At 41.1% G+C, this 17,075-nt stretch overlaps 1 protein-coding gene and 1 pseudogene across 1 annotated transcript; both read right to left on the bottom strand.

Annotated features, from left to right (window-relative positions):
* Window positions 1-31: 31 nt before the first annotated feature.
* On the bottom strand, window positions 32-1,243 carry LOC131967771 (ecto-ADP-ribosyltransferase 5-like). Its single transcript, XM_059328715.1, has 2 exons — window positions 1,141-1,243; window positions 32-1,056 (listed from the first exon to the last, which is right to left on the bottom strand). Exons 1-2 carry the CDS (start codon window positions 1,201-1,203, stop codon window positions 334-336), a joined length of 786 nt encoding a protein of 261 aa, XP_059184698.1. The 5' UTR covers window positions 1,204-1,243; the 3' UTR covers window positions 32-333.
* Window positions 1,244-5,591: 4,348 nt separating this feature from the next.
* LOC131967758 (ecto-ADP-ribosyltransferase 5-like) lies at window positions 5,592-8,732 on the bottom strand (annotated as a pseudogene).
* Window positions 8,733-17,075: the final 8,343 nt, after the last annotated feature.

The raw sequence follows: 17,075 nt of genomic DNA, 5'->3' as shown, positions 1-17,075 counted from the left end.
AGGACACATTCCAATTTAAATACAGACAACAATAAAACAATGTATTTACTTTATTTGTAATGTTACATTACTTGTAATGTATACAACTCAACAAATTGTTCATATTCATTTAAACATTTAAAACAGATCCACTATGAAAATTAGACAATTTTAAGGGTTAAACTCCATGCATTTTTTTATTCTAGAGCCTTTAAACCACATTTGATATAGTTGAATTATTCAAATATAACTGTCAACAAATCCATAGTCACATTAATGTTGATTAAAGATAATTTGGCTGTACTTTAAGCCATGTTATCTTACATGTTAACTGTAGGTAAAACATGAGAGTGCTTATTTTTTTAAAAGAGCACAATTCAGCCTGGAAAATGCTTTCTTCGTGCTCCTCAGTGTGTAGACGACCTGGCACGGAAGATTTGGGTGATAATATGATCTCCTCCTTACCCTGATGACTCTAAAGACCTCGTAAGGAGGAATCAGCACTTCTCTTTCGTTCTGATATTTGGAATACATGGAGATCTCTGCTCCCATGCACGTGTAAATCTCAAAGCATGACTTGTCTCCGAATACACCGGCCTGGCTGTATGAACCCCTCGAGGATGAGGCGAAAGTACCAAATCGGATGTTCTTGTTGACAACATCTTGGCGAAAGTAGAGGTTGGCTCTCCGGTAGCTATGGACACACTTGCGAGACAGAGCTTGAATGGCGCTGGTCAGGTAAAAGTGAAGTGCGTGAAACCCGAACCAGGTCTTGTACTGAAGCCCCTGGCTTCGAACGGCATTGTTGAAATCACGATACAGCTTTCCTTCGTCAGAGGTGTAGGTATAAATAGCTACGACCTGCTCTCTTACCAAATTTGGCTTTTGATGATTCCATTTCCCGTTGTACAGCGCCATCGACCTGTCCCACACTCTTCTGAATTTGATGTTTTGGTTCCTCTCTCTCTGCAGGTATTGTGCCGCCACACAGGACATTTGTGGTTTGCACTGCCAATACATGTCGTCAACGGAGTTCGGAGCCATGTCCAGAGGCAGGTAACTGTTCGCCCCATAGTGCTGAAAATAAAAAATAAACATTATCAGAACAAATCTTCATCTTACTGACAAATGTCGGTGCACAGCATTCAGTGTATAACCTACTGTATTTCCTGCAGAGACTCCATTAATGAGAAGCAACGCGGCCAAAACCAGCAGCATCGTCATCCTCCACCGAGACACCTGGAGACACAGCAATGAGTCGAGCAGAAGACCCGTCAACAGGACACTGAGGTCTGGATACGGTGCACTTATATAGGAAATATTAGGGAAGTTGACCAATGGGTGTATGATACAGCTCATTAGTGTCATAATAATAAGGAAGGCTGTTTTGGTGGATGAATATTACCTTAAAAGGTAAATGTATCGCTTCTCTTCACATAAGACAGAGAGATTAGTCTCCTCTGCCCTGAACGGGAACAGGTACCACAAAGAAACATTAACAACAACAAAAGAGACGCAAAGCAACCAAAAAGAAATAAAATATTATAGAAAAGCACAAAAAACCTCACACAATAACTACAGAGAGATGCAAAACAGCTGCAAAGACACACTCACAAAGGGATATGACTCTGTTAAGGATGCTGAAATTGAATTAGAGAACTATTTGATTGTTAGGAGAGATCGAAACCGCAGAGGTGGAGGGGTGCGCATTTATGTGAGAGCGGACATTGGTTTTAATCACAGAACGGACTTGTATAGCGATCAGATTGAAGCGGTCTGGCTGGATATTTTGCTACCGAAGAGTAAGCCCACACTAATCGGTGCTTGTTACAGGCCGCCTGATCAAACCCAGTTTTATGAACTTTTAGACGAACTTTGCACAAAGAGGTTGGACTTGATGAAATCTGAAGTTATTATGATGGGAGATTTTAACACTGATATTCAGAAACACGATGTGTCCGTGTATAAAGCATTGATGAATTTCTGTCATTCGTTTAGTTTAAAACAGCTGATTAATGAACCTACAAGTGTGTGTTCCAACACCCAAACCACGATTGACCTTGTCCTAGTATCGGATAAGTCTAGAATAACACAGAGCGGGGTTATTAATTATGGTTTGAGTGACCATTCTATTGTTTTCTGTACTAGAAAGTCCAAGAAAGCAGTGCTTAATTGTCATTCTTCAATTAGAATACGGTCGATGAAAAAGTATAACAAAGAAACATTCAATGAAATTTTGAAACAAATGGATTGGTCTAATGTATTGCAATGTAAAGATGTGAATGAAGCATGGTACTCATTTAAACGCATATTTTTAGAAGTGGTTGATAATATAGCCCCATATAAAGAAATTAGAATAAAACAGAGGACAGAACTTTGGGTAAATGATGAAATCCTTGAGACAATACGGGCAAGAAATAGGAAATATGATAAATTCAGGGCACAGAAGGATAAGCAAAGTTGGGCTGAGTATAAAAAGGCAAGAAATGAAGTCAACAGATTAGTGGTTAATACTAAAAAGGCATAGTTTAATGAGAAAATAGCAGAATATAGAAATGTCTCAAGAAAGCTATGGAAGTCCCTCAAGCAGCTTGATTATAGTAAAAGGATGAAAACCAAAAACTCCAACATCACTCTAGATCTTGGCAATACAATTACTTCAGATAAGGGGATAGTTGCGGCTGGCTTTTAATAAATATTTTTCATCTGTTGCCAGAGAGTTGGTTGGAAAGCTACCTGGCCAGACTGGGCAATATGGGGAAGGTCATGTGCGGGACTATTACTCCCAGTTAGGGGTTCAGCCCAGGAGCTTCTTTTTTCGGAAAAGTGTCTGAGGCACTGGTTCTGGAGAAGCTCCAAAGGCTTGATGGTTCTAAAGCCACAGGATTAGATGCCATTCCATCCAGATTATTAAGGGATGCTGCTGAGATCATTACCCCGTCCATCACTCACATTGTAAATAGGTCCATAGAACAAGGGCAGTTTCCAAATGATCTCAAGATTGCCAGAGTGATCCCTCTATATAAAAAAGGGAGTAAACAGGACCCGGGCAATTATAGGCCGGTCTCCATTCTCAGTAGTCTGTCAAAGATAATTGAAAAAATCATGTTTGAACAAATTGATAATTACCTTTCATCACAAAACATACTTTGAGATTTCCGGAAACCACACTGGAATTCATGCTCTACTGATACATGCTTAGTCTTTTTAACAGATTTTATTAAAAAAGAGGTAGATAATGGGAAGTTCTGTGGTATGGTGATGTTGGACCTACAGAAGGCATTTGACACAGTTGACCACTGTGTTTCACTGTATAAGTTGAAAGCTATGGGTTTTAGTGAATTAGCAGTGAAATGGTTGGGCTCCTATTTGGGGAATAGAATGCAAGTGGTGGACATTGAGGGTACAATGTCTCAACCTCTTGGCATTGACTGTGGTGTTCCTCAAGGGAGTGTTTTAGGGCCACTTCTCTTTCTTTTATATATTAATGATTTAAAGGCAGTCTGTTCATCTAATCTTTTTTTATATGCAGATGATTCTGAGCTCGTAGTTTCTCATGAGGATAAAAACATCATTGAACAATTACTTAGCGCAGAACTTCTAAATGTTAGCAGATGGTTGACTGACAACAGGTTATTACTCCATGTAGGAAAAACAGAATCCATTCTTTTTGGGTCAAAGATTAGATTGAAAAAAGCCTCCAGTTTTAAAGTCGTAGTTGGAGATCTTGAAATTACAGCCAATGAATCAGTTACCTTGGATGTGTGTTAGACTGCAACTTAAGTGGCATAGGTCAGGCATAGAAGGCAATCACCAAAATAAACCATAGGGTCCGTTTTCTGGCCAGAATTTCAAAATTTCTGGATAGAAAAACAATGGTCATTTTGGCAGGAGCCTTGATTCAGCCGTATTTTGATTATGCATGTGGCTCATGGTATAATGATGTCACAATGAATTTGAAGCATAGGCTACAGACCTCACAAAACAAGTTAATCAGACTTATTTTGGATGTCCCCATGAGAACCCACCTCGAATCATCCCACTTTGACAAGGTGGGATGGTTGAAGGTGGAGGATCGTGTATCTCAGATGCAGTTATGCATGGTACTCAGGTGTGCTTATGGGGATGTACCCAATTATTTTAAAAATTATTTACATCGAGTAAATGAAGTTCACCGCTATTCCACTAGGGGAAGCTTAACAGATTTTGTACCACCTAGAGTTAAGACAAACATGGGTAAAAAGTCCTTTCTTTATGCTGGAACTATTCTTTGGAACAGGTTACCTGGTTACTTAAATCAATCAGAAGCATACGCAGTTTTAAACAAAAGTTGAAAAAATGGTTTAAACACCAATCTTAGAATGTTGGCAATCTGTATCTGTCGTGTATATTTGAAACTGTAATTTATGTTTTTATGTGACTTATGAATGATTGATGCATGTATGTATGTAAGAATGATACTTGTTTGATTTATGTATGATATGCTGCTACTTGCCCCTGTCTCCTGCCTTATAGGGACCACAATGGAAATAAGCCTTAGGGCTTTATTGTGTCATGACTGCCCTGACTATTTTTTATCTATTTATATTATGTATGACACAGGTTGCTGTTTCATATTTTTTATATCAAGAATGGTCAAATAAAATCAATCAATCAATCATATGAAAAGGGACAAAACAACCACAAAGTGACACAAAACAACCACAAAAAGACTAAAAACAAGACACAAAAAGACTCAAAGGAACAAAAAAGTGAAACAAAACTACTCCAAATAGACACACAGAAACTACAAAGTTACACAAAATGACCACAAAGAGACACAAAACAACTAAAAAGAGACGCAAAACATCTGCAAAGACACAAATAGACTCACAGAGGATATGGAAAGGGGCGAAGAAACCCCAAAACGACACAAACAATCACAAAGAAACAAAAGATCATAGAAAGACACACACAATTACTACAAAAAGATGCAAAACAGTTGCAAAGACACAAACAGACTTGCAGGGGATATGTAAAGGGTTGACACAACCACTAAGTGACACAAAACAACCACAAAGAGACTCAAAACAACATAAAAGTGAAACAAAACGACTGCAAATAGACACAAAGAAACTAAAGAGATACACAAAATGACCAAAAAAAAAGACACAAAACAACTACAAAGACAAAATGCGAAACAGCTGCAAAGACACAAACAGACTCGCAGGGGATATGTAAAACAGGCAAAACAACCACAAAAAGACCATACAACTAAAAATATAAACAAAACGCTTACAAATAGACACAAAGAAACTAGAGAGACACACAAAATGAGCACAAAGAGACACAAAACATCTCCAAAGAGATGCGAAACACATGCAAAGACACAAACAGACTCATAGGGGATAGGTAAACGGTTGAAACAACCACAGAGTGACACAAAACAACCACAAATTCAAGCCATTCAAGCTCTGCCTCACAAGTGTCTCACTTCATATCTGTGCTTTGTTTCAACCTATTCCACTATATCCACCCACAACCTGAGAGACACAAACTCTTCTTTGTTTTAAAATAAAATGATCCTCTTAAATTCTAGCCTCCTCCCTGTCACAAAACATTCTCCAATGTTGCCCCCTTGCTTTGAACACAATTATTGCAGTTCTAAATTTATTTTGTCTGTTCAGAGACGTGTGTGTGTGTTCTTGGTGGTTGCAGTGGGTTTAATGCAGACAGTTTAAAGAGTTTTATACTGTCAGTGTAAAAACATTGAACAAAGATGCAACTTGAGAAACACGAGGGTGTTTATTTATTCTCTCAAACTGTTTTCATACAGAAACTTTGTAGGACACATTCCAATTTAAATAGTTCACAATAAAATATTGTGTTACTTTAATTGTATACAACTCAACAAATTGTTTATATTCATTTAAACATTTAAATACAGATCCACTATGACAATGCAAAATGAATTAAATTTAACCCTTAAAATTGTGTCAATTTGACATTGCTGAATTATTCAGCAATGAATACATTTTCACATAAATACTGATTAAAGATAATTTGCTGAACTTAAAATGATGCATCCTAAATGTTGTCTTACATGTAAACTGTGTCTAAAACGTGAGAGTGCTTTATTTTGAAATAAGAGCACAATTCAGCTTGGAAACAGGCTTCTTTGTGCTCTCCACTCTGTAGATGAACTCACATGGAAGCTTTAGCTTCTGAGAGCTCTTCTTTATCTCAACGACTTTAAAGACCTCGTAAGGAGGAATCAGCACTTCTCTTTCTTCAGGATGCAAAGAATACATAGAGATGTCTGCTCCGTTGCAGGTGACGATCTCAAAGCATGTTTTACTCCCGTAATCAACGATGGGGTAGTCATCCTCAGAGGCTGAAGTGAAGGATCCGAAGCGAATCTCCTCATTGACAACATTTTGCACATGGTAGCTACCGGTTCTCCGGTAGACAGTGAGACACTTGTGAGACAGAGCTTGAATGGCGCTGGTCAGGTAAAAGTGAAATGCGTGAAACCCGAACGAGGTCTTGTACTGAGGGCCCTGGCTTCGAACGGCAGTATTTAAATCACGATACAGACCATTTTCGTTAGCAGTGTAAACCTTAATGGCTGAAAGTACACCAGAACTGAGCAAAGAGCAGCTTGCAGCTATCATTTTATCCCACGCCTCCTTGAATTTGCTTTTTTTGTTCTTCTCTTTCTGCAGGTATGTTGGTGCTTCCTGGGACATTTTTTCTTTGCAGCCTTCGTACAGAGTTTGGAGCCATGTCCAGAGGAAGGGGACTTTTTGCTCCAACCTCAAATCCAATCCCAGCTCCAACCCCAGCTCCGACCACAGCTCCAACCACAGCTCCAACCACAGCTCCAACCACAGCTCCAATCAGAGCTCCAGCTCCAGCTCCAAGTCCAGCAGGGTCCTTCAAAGAAAAAACAGACAATTTAAGAACACATTACCTTGGTTTACGGTTATCTTACTTACAGATATCAGTGCAGAGCAGTAACAATGAAGCAAACCATCCAGTATAAACTCTACCTTTTCTTTTCCTGCAGAGACTCCATGAGTGAGCAGCACTGCTGCCCAAACCACCAGCTTCATCATCTTCCACCAAGAACCCTGGAGACACAGCTGTTAGATCAAATACTCTGAAAACCTGTGGAGTCGAACAGAAGGATAACATGAACTGGTTACAGTGAACTTATATAGGCAGAAATTAAGGAAGTGAAAAAGTGGGTGGTTCAATAAGACAGCTCTTTAGTGCCATGATATTAAGGAGGCTGTTTGAGCAGATAAACGTGACCATATACTGCAAAACACACCAGTGAGGGAGGAGAGCCAAAAAGTCTCTTCTGTGTCCAGAAAAGCTGTAACTGGATCTATAGACGGAATATTACTGAATGCACCAACACAGGGGCCCAAACTGTAAGCATAGGGAGACACAAAATGACCACAAAAAAACATAAGTCTTCAGAGAGACACAAAACAACTAAAAAGAGGAGCAGAACAGCTGCAGAGAGACACAAACAGACTCACAAGAGTTATCAAAGAGAAAGGGGTCAAAATGAGTAAAAATACACACAAAATGAATGCAAAAACAATGAAAATGGCCACAAATAAACATAAGACCTGAAATTAAAACCCACAAATTAAAAATACATATTTTTCCTCTTACCTGTGGTGCTGTTTATCAGTCTGGATTATATTTGTGTGAGATGAGTAGAGATGTCTGCCTTCTCTGGAAACTTGTGGTGAGCAGTTTCATGTGAAAATGAAAGCTTCAAGCAGCGTTGAATCACACCTCAACATACCATGGGGTGTGTAGAAACAAAGTTAAGTTAAGATATTTGTCCCAACAGCTATAAAAAAAAAATCGACTTCTTTTGGCCGTCAAAAAGTTCACCAAGGACACTCAAAAATTCACTGGCGACAACGTTGTGTTGCTAAGTTTAAGACCATGCATACACAGGCGCAGCTGGCAAAAACAACTTGAGAAAGACAAGGGTGTTTATTTATTATCTCAAATTTTTTTGCATTTTCTATCGAGAACCTTTAAATTCAATTTGACATTGCTGAATTATCAACAAATCCATTTTCACAAAAATATTGATTAAAGATAATTTGCTGAACTTAAAATGATGCATCCTAAATGTTTTCTTGCATGTTAACTGTATGTAAAACGTGAGAGTGCTTATTTAAAAAAATTCAGATTGGAAACAGACTTCTCTGTACTCTTCAGTGTGTAGACGACCTCACATTTAAGATCCGGCTGCTGAGGTCTCTTCTTTATCCCGACGACTTTAAAGACCTCGTAAGGAGGAATCAGCACTTCTCTTTCAAACGAATATGTAGAATATTTGGAGATGTCTGCTCCCATGCACGTGACGATCTCAAAACATGACTTGTCTCCAAATCCTGTGAGGCTGGTATATAGTGAGGTTGAAGTGAAAGATCCGAAGTGAATCTCTTTGTTGACAACATTTTGGTGAAAGTAGACGTTGGTTCTCCGGTAGACAGTGAGACACTTGTGAGGCAGAGCTTGAATGGTGCTGGTCAGGTAAAAGTGAAGTGCATGAAACCCGAACGAGGTCTTGTACTGAGGCCTCTCGCTTCTAACTGCACTATTAAAATCAATATACAGATTTTCTTCGTCAGCGGTGTAAACCTTAATAGCTGCTAGCTGTTACTGCTCAGTGTGTGGAGTGCTCGCCTCAATCTCTTGTTGTGCAGCTTAAGGTGTTGTCTTCTCTTCATTGGTCCTTCTCAGTATCCTCTGGCCTCTTCACCTTTAGGAACACAGCCACACATCTTGCTTGCAGCTCTCATGCACTCAACACGTGAACACCTCCTCTTTCTCACACACACAATGCAGGCAGTTATTGTGTTTTCACACTGATAACTATTCTAGATGTTACCCACTTCCTTTCCATCTTGTGGTCTGCTGTTTCTGTAACTTACACAAAAGATACGTGACTTGTTTTGCTCTTCAGTGCACATAGTCAATCATACAACTGTTAGAAAGGAGAAGTAGAAAAGTACTGGCCATAACAGAGCAATATTGCACACAAGATTAAACTTATTTTATGCATTAATGCTATGGATTATATTAAAGCATTATTAATGCAGGCAAGTTAACTATTATCAACAACAGCAATAACTAGAAAATTTCCTTTGGGGAAATTCTGAAAGGGCCACGGGGGCTACTGTCGGTGTGTGTACACTATGATGAGATTCTTCAGAGATTTATAACAATTAACACTAGTAATGTTATGATACTATTGGAGGGGTCACAGCTATTCCACAAGTTTCATTTGGATTTATGGACTGAATGCATTATGAATTGTGGGAGCAACTTCTTCATTCCATGCTTCAAAATGGAGGTCTTTCTTTGTCCCCTTCCAAACGAAGACAGACGACCCCCACCCCTACAGGTTTCTGCATACCTAAAAGCGTCTCATTGGCTAATTCTAACAGGAAATACAACTCCCAGGTAGAGACAAAAGTCTCCTGCAGCCAGTTCTTCTCTCTCTTCTCCTCGACCCCTCAGAGGGTCAGCCTGTCTGCTGTCCTGGTCTGATCTCCCAGGAGGTAGACCAGACCATCTCCCTCTCTCTCCAGCTCTAAGGGAAGGCCGGCTAGGCCCCAAACCAAGCTTGGGCCCACCACCACGCTTTAAGAGCGTGTGTGAGTGTGTGTTTCACACACACACACACACACACACACACAGAAATACAACAAACACAGACGGACACACTCACACACACACACACACACACACAGAAATACAACAAACACAGACGGACACACACACAGATACACACACACACACACACACACACACACACACACACACACAGAAATACAACAAACGCAGACGGACACACACACACACACACACACACACAGAAATACAACAAACACAGACGGACACACTCAACACACACACACACACAGAAATAAACACAGACGGACACACTCACACACACACACACACACAGAAATACAACAAACACAGACGGACACACACACAGATACACACACACACACACACACACACACACACACACAGAAATACAACAAACACAGACGGACACACACACACACACACACAGACACACACACACACACACACACACACACACACACAGACAGAAATACAACAAACACAGACGGACACACACACACACACACACAGACACACACACACACACACACACACACACAGAAATACAACAAACACAGACGGACACACACACACACACACACAGACACACACACACACACACACACACACACACACAGAAATACAACAAACACAGACGGACACACACACACACACACACAGACACACACACACACACACACACACACACACACAGACAGAAATACAACAAACACAGATGGACACACACATGAAGTGTAATACAGGACGTCATCAGGACTTTGTCAGCTGGTTTGAGCTCAAGCAGCTTCAGCTAAACACCAGCTGACAAAGGAGATGATCAGTAAGTTGAGGAGGAAAACATCCAGGGACCAGACATGGAGCTGGTGGAGAACCACACATTCCTGGTGTTCACCTCAACTATAAAGTGGAGTGGACTCTCTACAGGAGGGCCAGAGTCTCCTCCACCTGCTGAGGAGACTGAAGTCCTTCAGAGTGTGCAGGGACCTCCTCAGGACTTTGAGGACTGTGTGGTGGCTTCAGCCGTCCTCTGTGCTGTGGTCTGCTGGAGAGGGGGCAGTAGGGACAGAAAGAGACCAGATAAAGTGATGAGGAGAGCCAGCTCTGTCCTGGACTGTCCCCTGGACTCCATAGAGGAGGTGGCTGAGAGGAGGATGTTAGTGGAGCTGACATCCATCATGGACACCACCTCTCAGCCTACATGACACTGTGGGCTCCCTGAGGAGCTCCTTCAGCAGCACACTGTTACAGCCCCGGTGGAAGAAGGAGAGCTTTCACAGCTCTGTCAGACTCTACAACAGCTGCTGCACCTGATCCTGTTGAAGCTTCTCTTCACATCACCACCACACCGTAGTCAGCACCAATCATTGCTCTACTCACCACACCGTAGTCAGCACCGATCATTGCTCTACTCACCACACCGTAGTCAGCACCAATCATTGCTCTACTCACCACAGCTTTCTGATATCATCTGGATCTGTCTGCTTTTCATTTTTACCTCACACTGCTACTTGTTACTGTCATTTATATTCACACATTTTGATTCTGTTTCTGCTCAGACACAGACAGACAGAGACACACACACACACACACACGCACACAACACACACATGCACACACACACACACACACACACACACACACACCTGTACTGCTACATGTTATTCGGTGTATTTCCAAACCAAACTCAATGCAAATGTGACATAATGATAACAGCGTCCAGGTGAAGTTTCTGTACACAGACAAACTTTTTGTGGACTGAAGTGAGTCAGAGAGGTGAAGTGAGGACGACATTCAACATTCAGTTTACATCTTGAAACACAGGTTGTGTTTGATTCCACTAATAATCATTTTAACAACCAAAAGAAATTAGATTTTTTATTAATTTATCCTTTTATTAGCCAGGAAAGTCCCATTGAGATACTTCTGACCCAGTCATCATTAAATTAATCGTCTTATTGTAAAATATTGTGATATTGTGATCCAGCAGCACTTTTCTCCTGTTCTGAAATTATTTTCATGAAGTGTAAACCCTTCTCCTCCCCGTGAGTTTGCTTCATTCATTCTGGTCGGTGTTTTACATCCCACCACAGGCCAACGTGCTCGCCCACCAGAAACTGTGTGGAGCGGAAACACCCAGACTCCTTAATGGTTGTCCTCGGTGACTTTAACAAAGGAAACCTCCACCAAGAAATACCCAAATACAAGCAGCTTATACATGTCCAAACCAGAGAGGGGGATATTCTGGATCCCTGTAACACTACAGTCACGGTGCCCATCATGCCGTTCCCACTCGGGACACTCTGACCACCACATGGTCCACCTGATTCCTGCATACAGGCAGAATAAAGCTCTGTCAGCCTGTTGTGAGGACATCAGAGGAGTGGAGCACGAGGCTGTGGAGGGTCTTCAGGCATGTTGGGACTGGACTGACTGGGACGTTATAACTCTCCCTGCTGGATGTCTGATGTGACCTCATCCAGACTGTTGGTAGAGCTGAAAACATCCCAAACCCTGGATCACAGCCACACTCACACAGTTACAGTTGGAACAGGAGGAAGCATTCAGGAGTGGAGACAGGAACAGCTGTAAAGAGTCAAAGGAGACGTTTAGGAAGGCTGAGAAGATAAACCCAGCACTCTGAAACATGGGACAGACCTGACACCTTCCCCCACAACACCCTCCACCAGCTCCAGCACCTCAGCTCACACACACACACACACACACACACACACCTGCAGGTGGATCCCAGACTTCCTGTCTGACAGGAGGTATGTGAGGCTCGGGAAACTTGTCTGTGATTCCTGGACCATCAGCACTGGATCCCCTCAAGGCTGCCTTCTTTCTCCTCTGCTCTTCTCCCTCTACACCAACAGCTGCACCTCCACTCACCAGTCCATCAAGCTCCTTGTTGGTGGACGACACCACCCTCATTGGACTCATCTGTGGTGGGGATGAGTGGGCCTACAGGTGGAGATCCACCATCTGGTGACCTGGTGCATAATGACACGAAAAATACCCATTCTGAGTCCTCTTATTCTGCCTCCCCAGCTCCGGCTACACTATGTGGTGGATCTCCTCGCAGGGAACCGAAACGACATATCAATACAGACCGAAAAGTTAGAAACTGGAAAATCAAAATAGAAAAACCCATAATAATCATAGGAGACTCAAATCTGTCCAGGATTCCACCGTTTGAGGATGAAAATGTTCAGGTGGACAGCTTCCCAGGGGCGCAACTATATCACCTGACAGAAATAATTTAAAAAATTGAACCAACAAAAGGTGTAAAACAAGTAATTCTCTCAGGGGGTCTAAACAACTGCCTAAAACAACTCAAGATAACAACAAGCAATAAACAATTACAAATATTAGTAAAAGAAGCAAAAACATTTTTTCCAAATGCCACCATCTACCTCCCGTTAATAAACTACTCAGACAGACTCCCCAACAACCAAAAAATACTCATACAGGAATTAAATAAAACCATAAGCAACAAATACAACTTTTTAAATGAACTAAATCCCCTCTATTTTAAAGTAGGTAATGACAATATCCACTGGACAGAAACAACAGCAAAAGCAATTTTAACCACCTGGACTGATCAATTAAACTTGTAATGGGGGAAAAGGGACCACAGCCTACCCCCCATACAACAAACGTAATGGTTTTATGTTCAAATTTTAAACTGACAAAGGAACAGGGGGAGCTCCTCGAAAAGGGTCTTACGTTTATTCCGACGCCCGGTCCCCCGGACCCGCTGGAGCTGCGTAGGGACCTCCATACTTACCATAGAAGAACTAAACTACTGGACCATTTTACTGGACTCTCTGGTGACGGTGGCAGAGAAGAGAACTTTGGACAAACTGCTGGGCATTATAGATGATGCCAGCCACCCTCTGCACACCGTCATCAGCAACCAGAGGAGCCTGTTCAGTCAAAGACTGCTCCTTCCTAAATGCAGGACCAATAGACTAAAAAACTCCTTTGTCCCCCAGGCCATCAGACTTTACAACTCCTCAAGCTGGGGGAGGAGGAGTAACAGGAAGATAGAGGACTGAGGACAGGAAGGAGCAGTAACAGTAACAATAACAATAACAATAACAATATCATATTTATTTATTTAGTGTATATAAATTGTTCTTTTTTTCTTTTTCTCTTTCTCTTATGTGTGCTTTTTAACTCTGCTGCTGGAAACTCAATTTCCCTGAGGGAGCAATCCCAAGGGATAAATAAAGTTTTATCTTATCTTATCTTATCTTAACTACAACTTACAATATCCACATATTCCTTTTACCAAACCATCAACCTCATCTGTGGTGGGGATGAGTGGGCCTACAGGTGGAGATCCACCATCTGGTGACCTGGTGCAGTGAGAACCACTTGGAGCTCCGTGCTCTAAAGACAGTGGAGATGATGGTGGAGTTGAGGAAGAGCCCAGCCTCACCTGCCCCCATTACCCTGTGGGACTCCCCAGTCACCACTGTGGAGTCATTCTGCTTCCTGGGCTCCATCATCAGCCAGAACAAAGAAACACAACAGAGGATGTTCTTCCTGCAGCAGTTGATGAAATTCAACCTGCCAAAGAGGATGATGGTGCACTTCTACGCTGCCATCATTCACTGCAAAAAGCCACCTCTCAAAAACAAGGGAAAAAAGGACAAAAAATAGGTGTATTTTGCTTAAAAACAAAACAAAATTATCTGCCAATGGAACAAGAAAATTTGTCTTGTCAAGACTTTTCAAAACAAGTAAAAATATCTTATCTTAATTAACCACAAATACCTTAGAATTAGTGTATTTTGACTAATAACAAGTGAATTTTTCTTGATTCTAATGAAATACACGTGACCTACTTTCTTAATATGTTGAAAAATATTCTTGAATTAAGTAAATGCTGGAGCCATCATCTTGACATAATGATATGCATAGGCATTATATTTCTTGAAACCAGCAAAGTCACACTAAAAACTAGTGAACTTTTCTTGATATAGCTACAAATATTTTTTGTATACAGAACATTTTTCTTAAAATTCTTGAAATAAGGCAATAATCAGTGATCCTGACAGTACTAGAACAGGAAATGAAGCAGACTTCCATGAAATGCTTCTTTATTATATTTAACATGCACATGAGCACAACAAAACATCCTTCAGGGTTAAAAGGTGAAAGTGAGACTTGTAATACAGTCATACTCACACAGATACATATTTGAATACACACACACACAAAGTAGTGTGCATGCAGCTACATATCAGCTGGACAGGTGAGAACAGGCAACATTAGTGCACAGCAGAGTATGTATGTGTGTGTGTAGCATGATATGAGGTGGTGTGAGTGTGGGAGGAGCCTAAACTGAAAGGTAAACTGTATAATAATATACATAATATGTAAACATCTGATACAGTGCCATATTCTTGTGAGACCTCAACAAACTGTATCACCCAAGGCAAACAATAATGGAACCGGGCATCAACTTTAATATTCATGCACTACTCAGTGATGGACGTCATATCTCTTTGGTGTATGGTGTCCATCAGTACCTCTGTCTGCAGGACAGACAGGAGTGTGGCTATGCATTTCAGCCAGGTGAGGTGAAAAGTGTAGTAGCATGCCCTTATGTCCATTACGCTGTCAGCGATGTCCTCTTTTGGAAAGATGAGCACAGGCTTGGTGCCAATGGCCAGGATGCAGTTGGTCTAGCACACAATGATGACAGGGCTGAGGAGTGGTCCTGCTGGGAGGAAGGAGTTGGGGTCTTCTGCAGACTGACACACAATAAGAAAAACAATCACAAAACAATTCACTATTGAAGGACTATGATCAAGTCGTGGAACACAGAAAAAACTGTATACCGTCATAGATGCATGAATATCTTACCTCAAGGATGTGAAGCATCCTCTCACTTGCATGTGCTAACTTCTTGGGTGGAGCAACAGGTGATGGAAACATGTCCGGCAAAGCCTTGATCATGGCGATGGTTTGCTTTACTGTGAACAACAAAGCAGTATGATTTTATTTACTGCAGTCAGTTATTTAAAAAATAAGACAAAAAACATTACACAAACATGGTCAGCAGTCAGGTCTGTAATCACCTTTATTTGACAACGGCGGTCTCATGACTTTTTTGAAAACTCCATAAAACTGGGCCCTCTCACAAAAGGTCCCCCAGCGGTTCTTCAGCTCAGGTATGAAGTGAGAGTTACCTTGATTGAGGATCCTCTGCAGTTCATCCATTATCTGCCACAGAACAACAGGTAGAAGAATATCTTTGAAAAATAAAATATCAATGTGTAAACTAATGTCTTACTACTACGATCTTATCAAACATAAACTTAAATTGATTTGATTTAATTACACGATCCACTCCTCTGAAGCAGGGATGTGCTTGAAGAACTTTGACTCTGGTAGGTCTGTCCTGCTCTTTCATAACATCAATGTAAGCCCGTCTTGCTCGGTATTCAAGGTCCAAGAGCTGGGCAGCATCCTTCTTGTTGGGTCTGGGCCTGGATTTATAGCTCCTGCAGAACCTTGTAGTGTCTCGCCTGCTTCTGTGGGCTGTCAGTAGTTTCAGGCCCTCCTGTTGAAATTAATTTACTATCAATATTTCTACCATTACAGTTTTAAGAAATATAACAAAACAAATACCCAACGTATAATGAATTAATAGTTAATGATAACTCAATCATTTAAAAAAAATGTAAATATAAAATTAAACTAAAGCATTCCCCCTTGTCAATACTACTAGTAGTTTTAACACCAAAACATAATCTCAATTTGTGCTCTTACTATCCACCCAACCTGGTCTCTCAGGAATCTGTGAAATAGCCTCGGATTATCTTAACTCAAAATCCGTGGAATAGCCACGGAATCACTCAAATTTCCGTGATACTGACACGGATTTCGATACAATGCAAATTAATGCCCCTGGTCCTTCAGCTTCTGTTGGAGCTGACAAACATTATTACTCACACAGAGAGGGAAAGTCACAAACTATCATGTGAGTTGAAAAAATGTGAAAAAGAGCTTCCAGAGGATGAAATGTAAAGAAGAAAGCAGAATGTAATCTGTTTCTACTTCTCATGTCACGTTGTTGTCCAAAGCACTGTAATGTTTATAACAAGAAGTTTGTGAACAATTTTGCTCTATTTTAGGGTTTGGGTTCGGGTTAGGTTATAGGGATGAATGCGTCCCTCGAGGGTTAGGGCTAGGGTTAGGTATTTGAAGTTATCTCGATGACTCCCCCTGCATCGTCCGACGACTGGGCAGTTAAAGTGGACTGGCCGTCCCACGTCGTCCGCAGCTCTAATTGCCTACTACCCCCTTTAAACTGGAATTAGAATTAGTCTATTTTTGTCCATTTATCATTCTACTTGCTGAGGCTTTTTTGGAAAAGGTTGGTCTTGATGTTTCTTCTTTTC

Source organism: Centropristis striata, unplaced genomic scaffold (assembly GCF_030273125.1).
Source record: "Centropristis striata isolate RG_2023a ecotype Rhode Island unplaced genomic scaffold, C.striata_1.0 Scaffold_26, whole genome shotgun sequence".
In the NCBI taxonomy this organism is placed as follows: domain Eukaryota; kingdom Metazoa; phylum Chordata; class Actinopteri; order Perciformes; family Serranidae; genus Centropristis; species Centropristis striata.
Note: the sequence above shows the minus strand (reverse complement) of the source record. Positions and strands in the feature narration are given on the sequence as shown.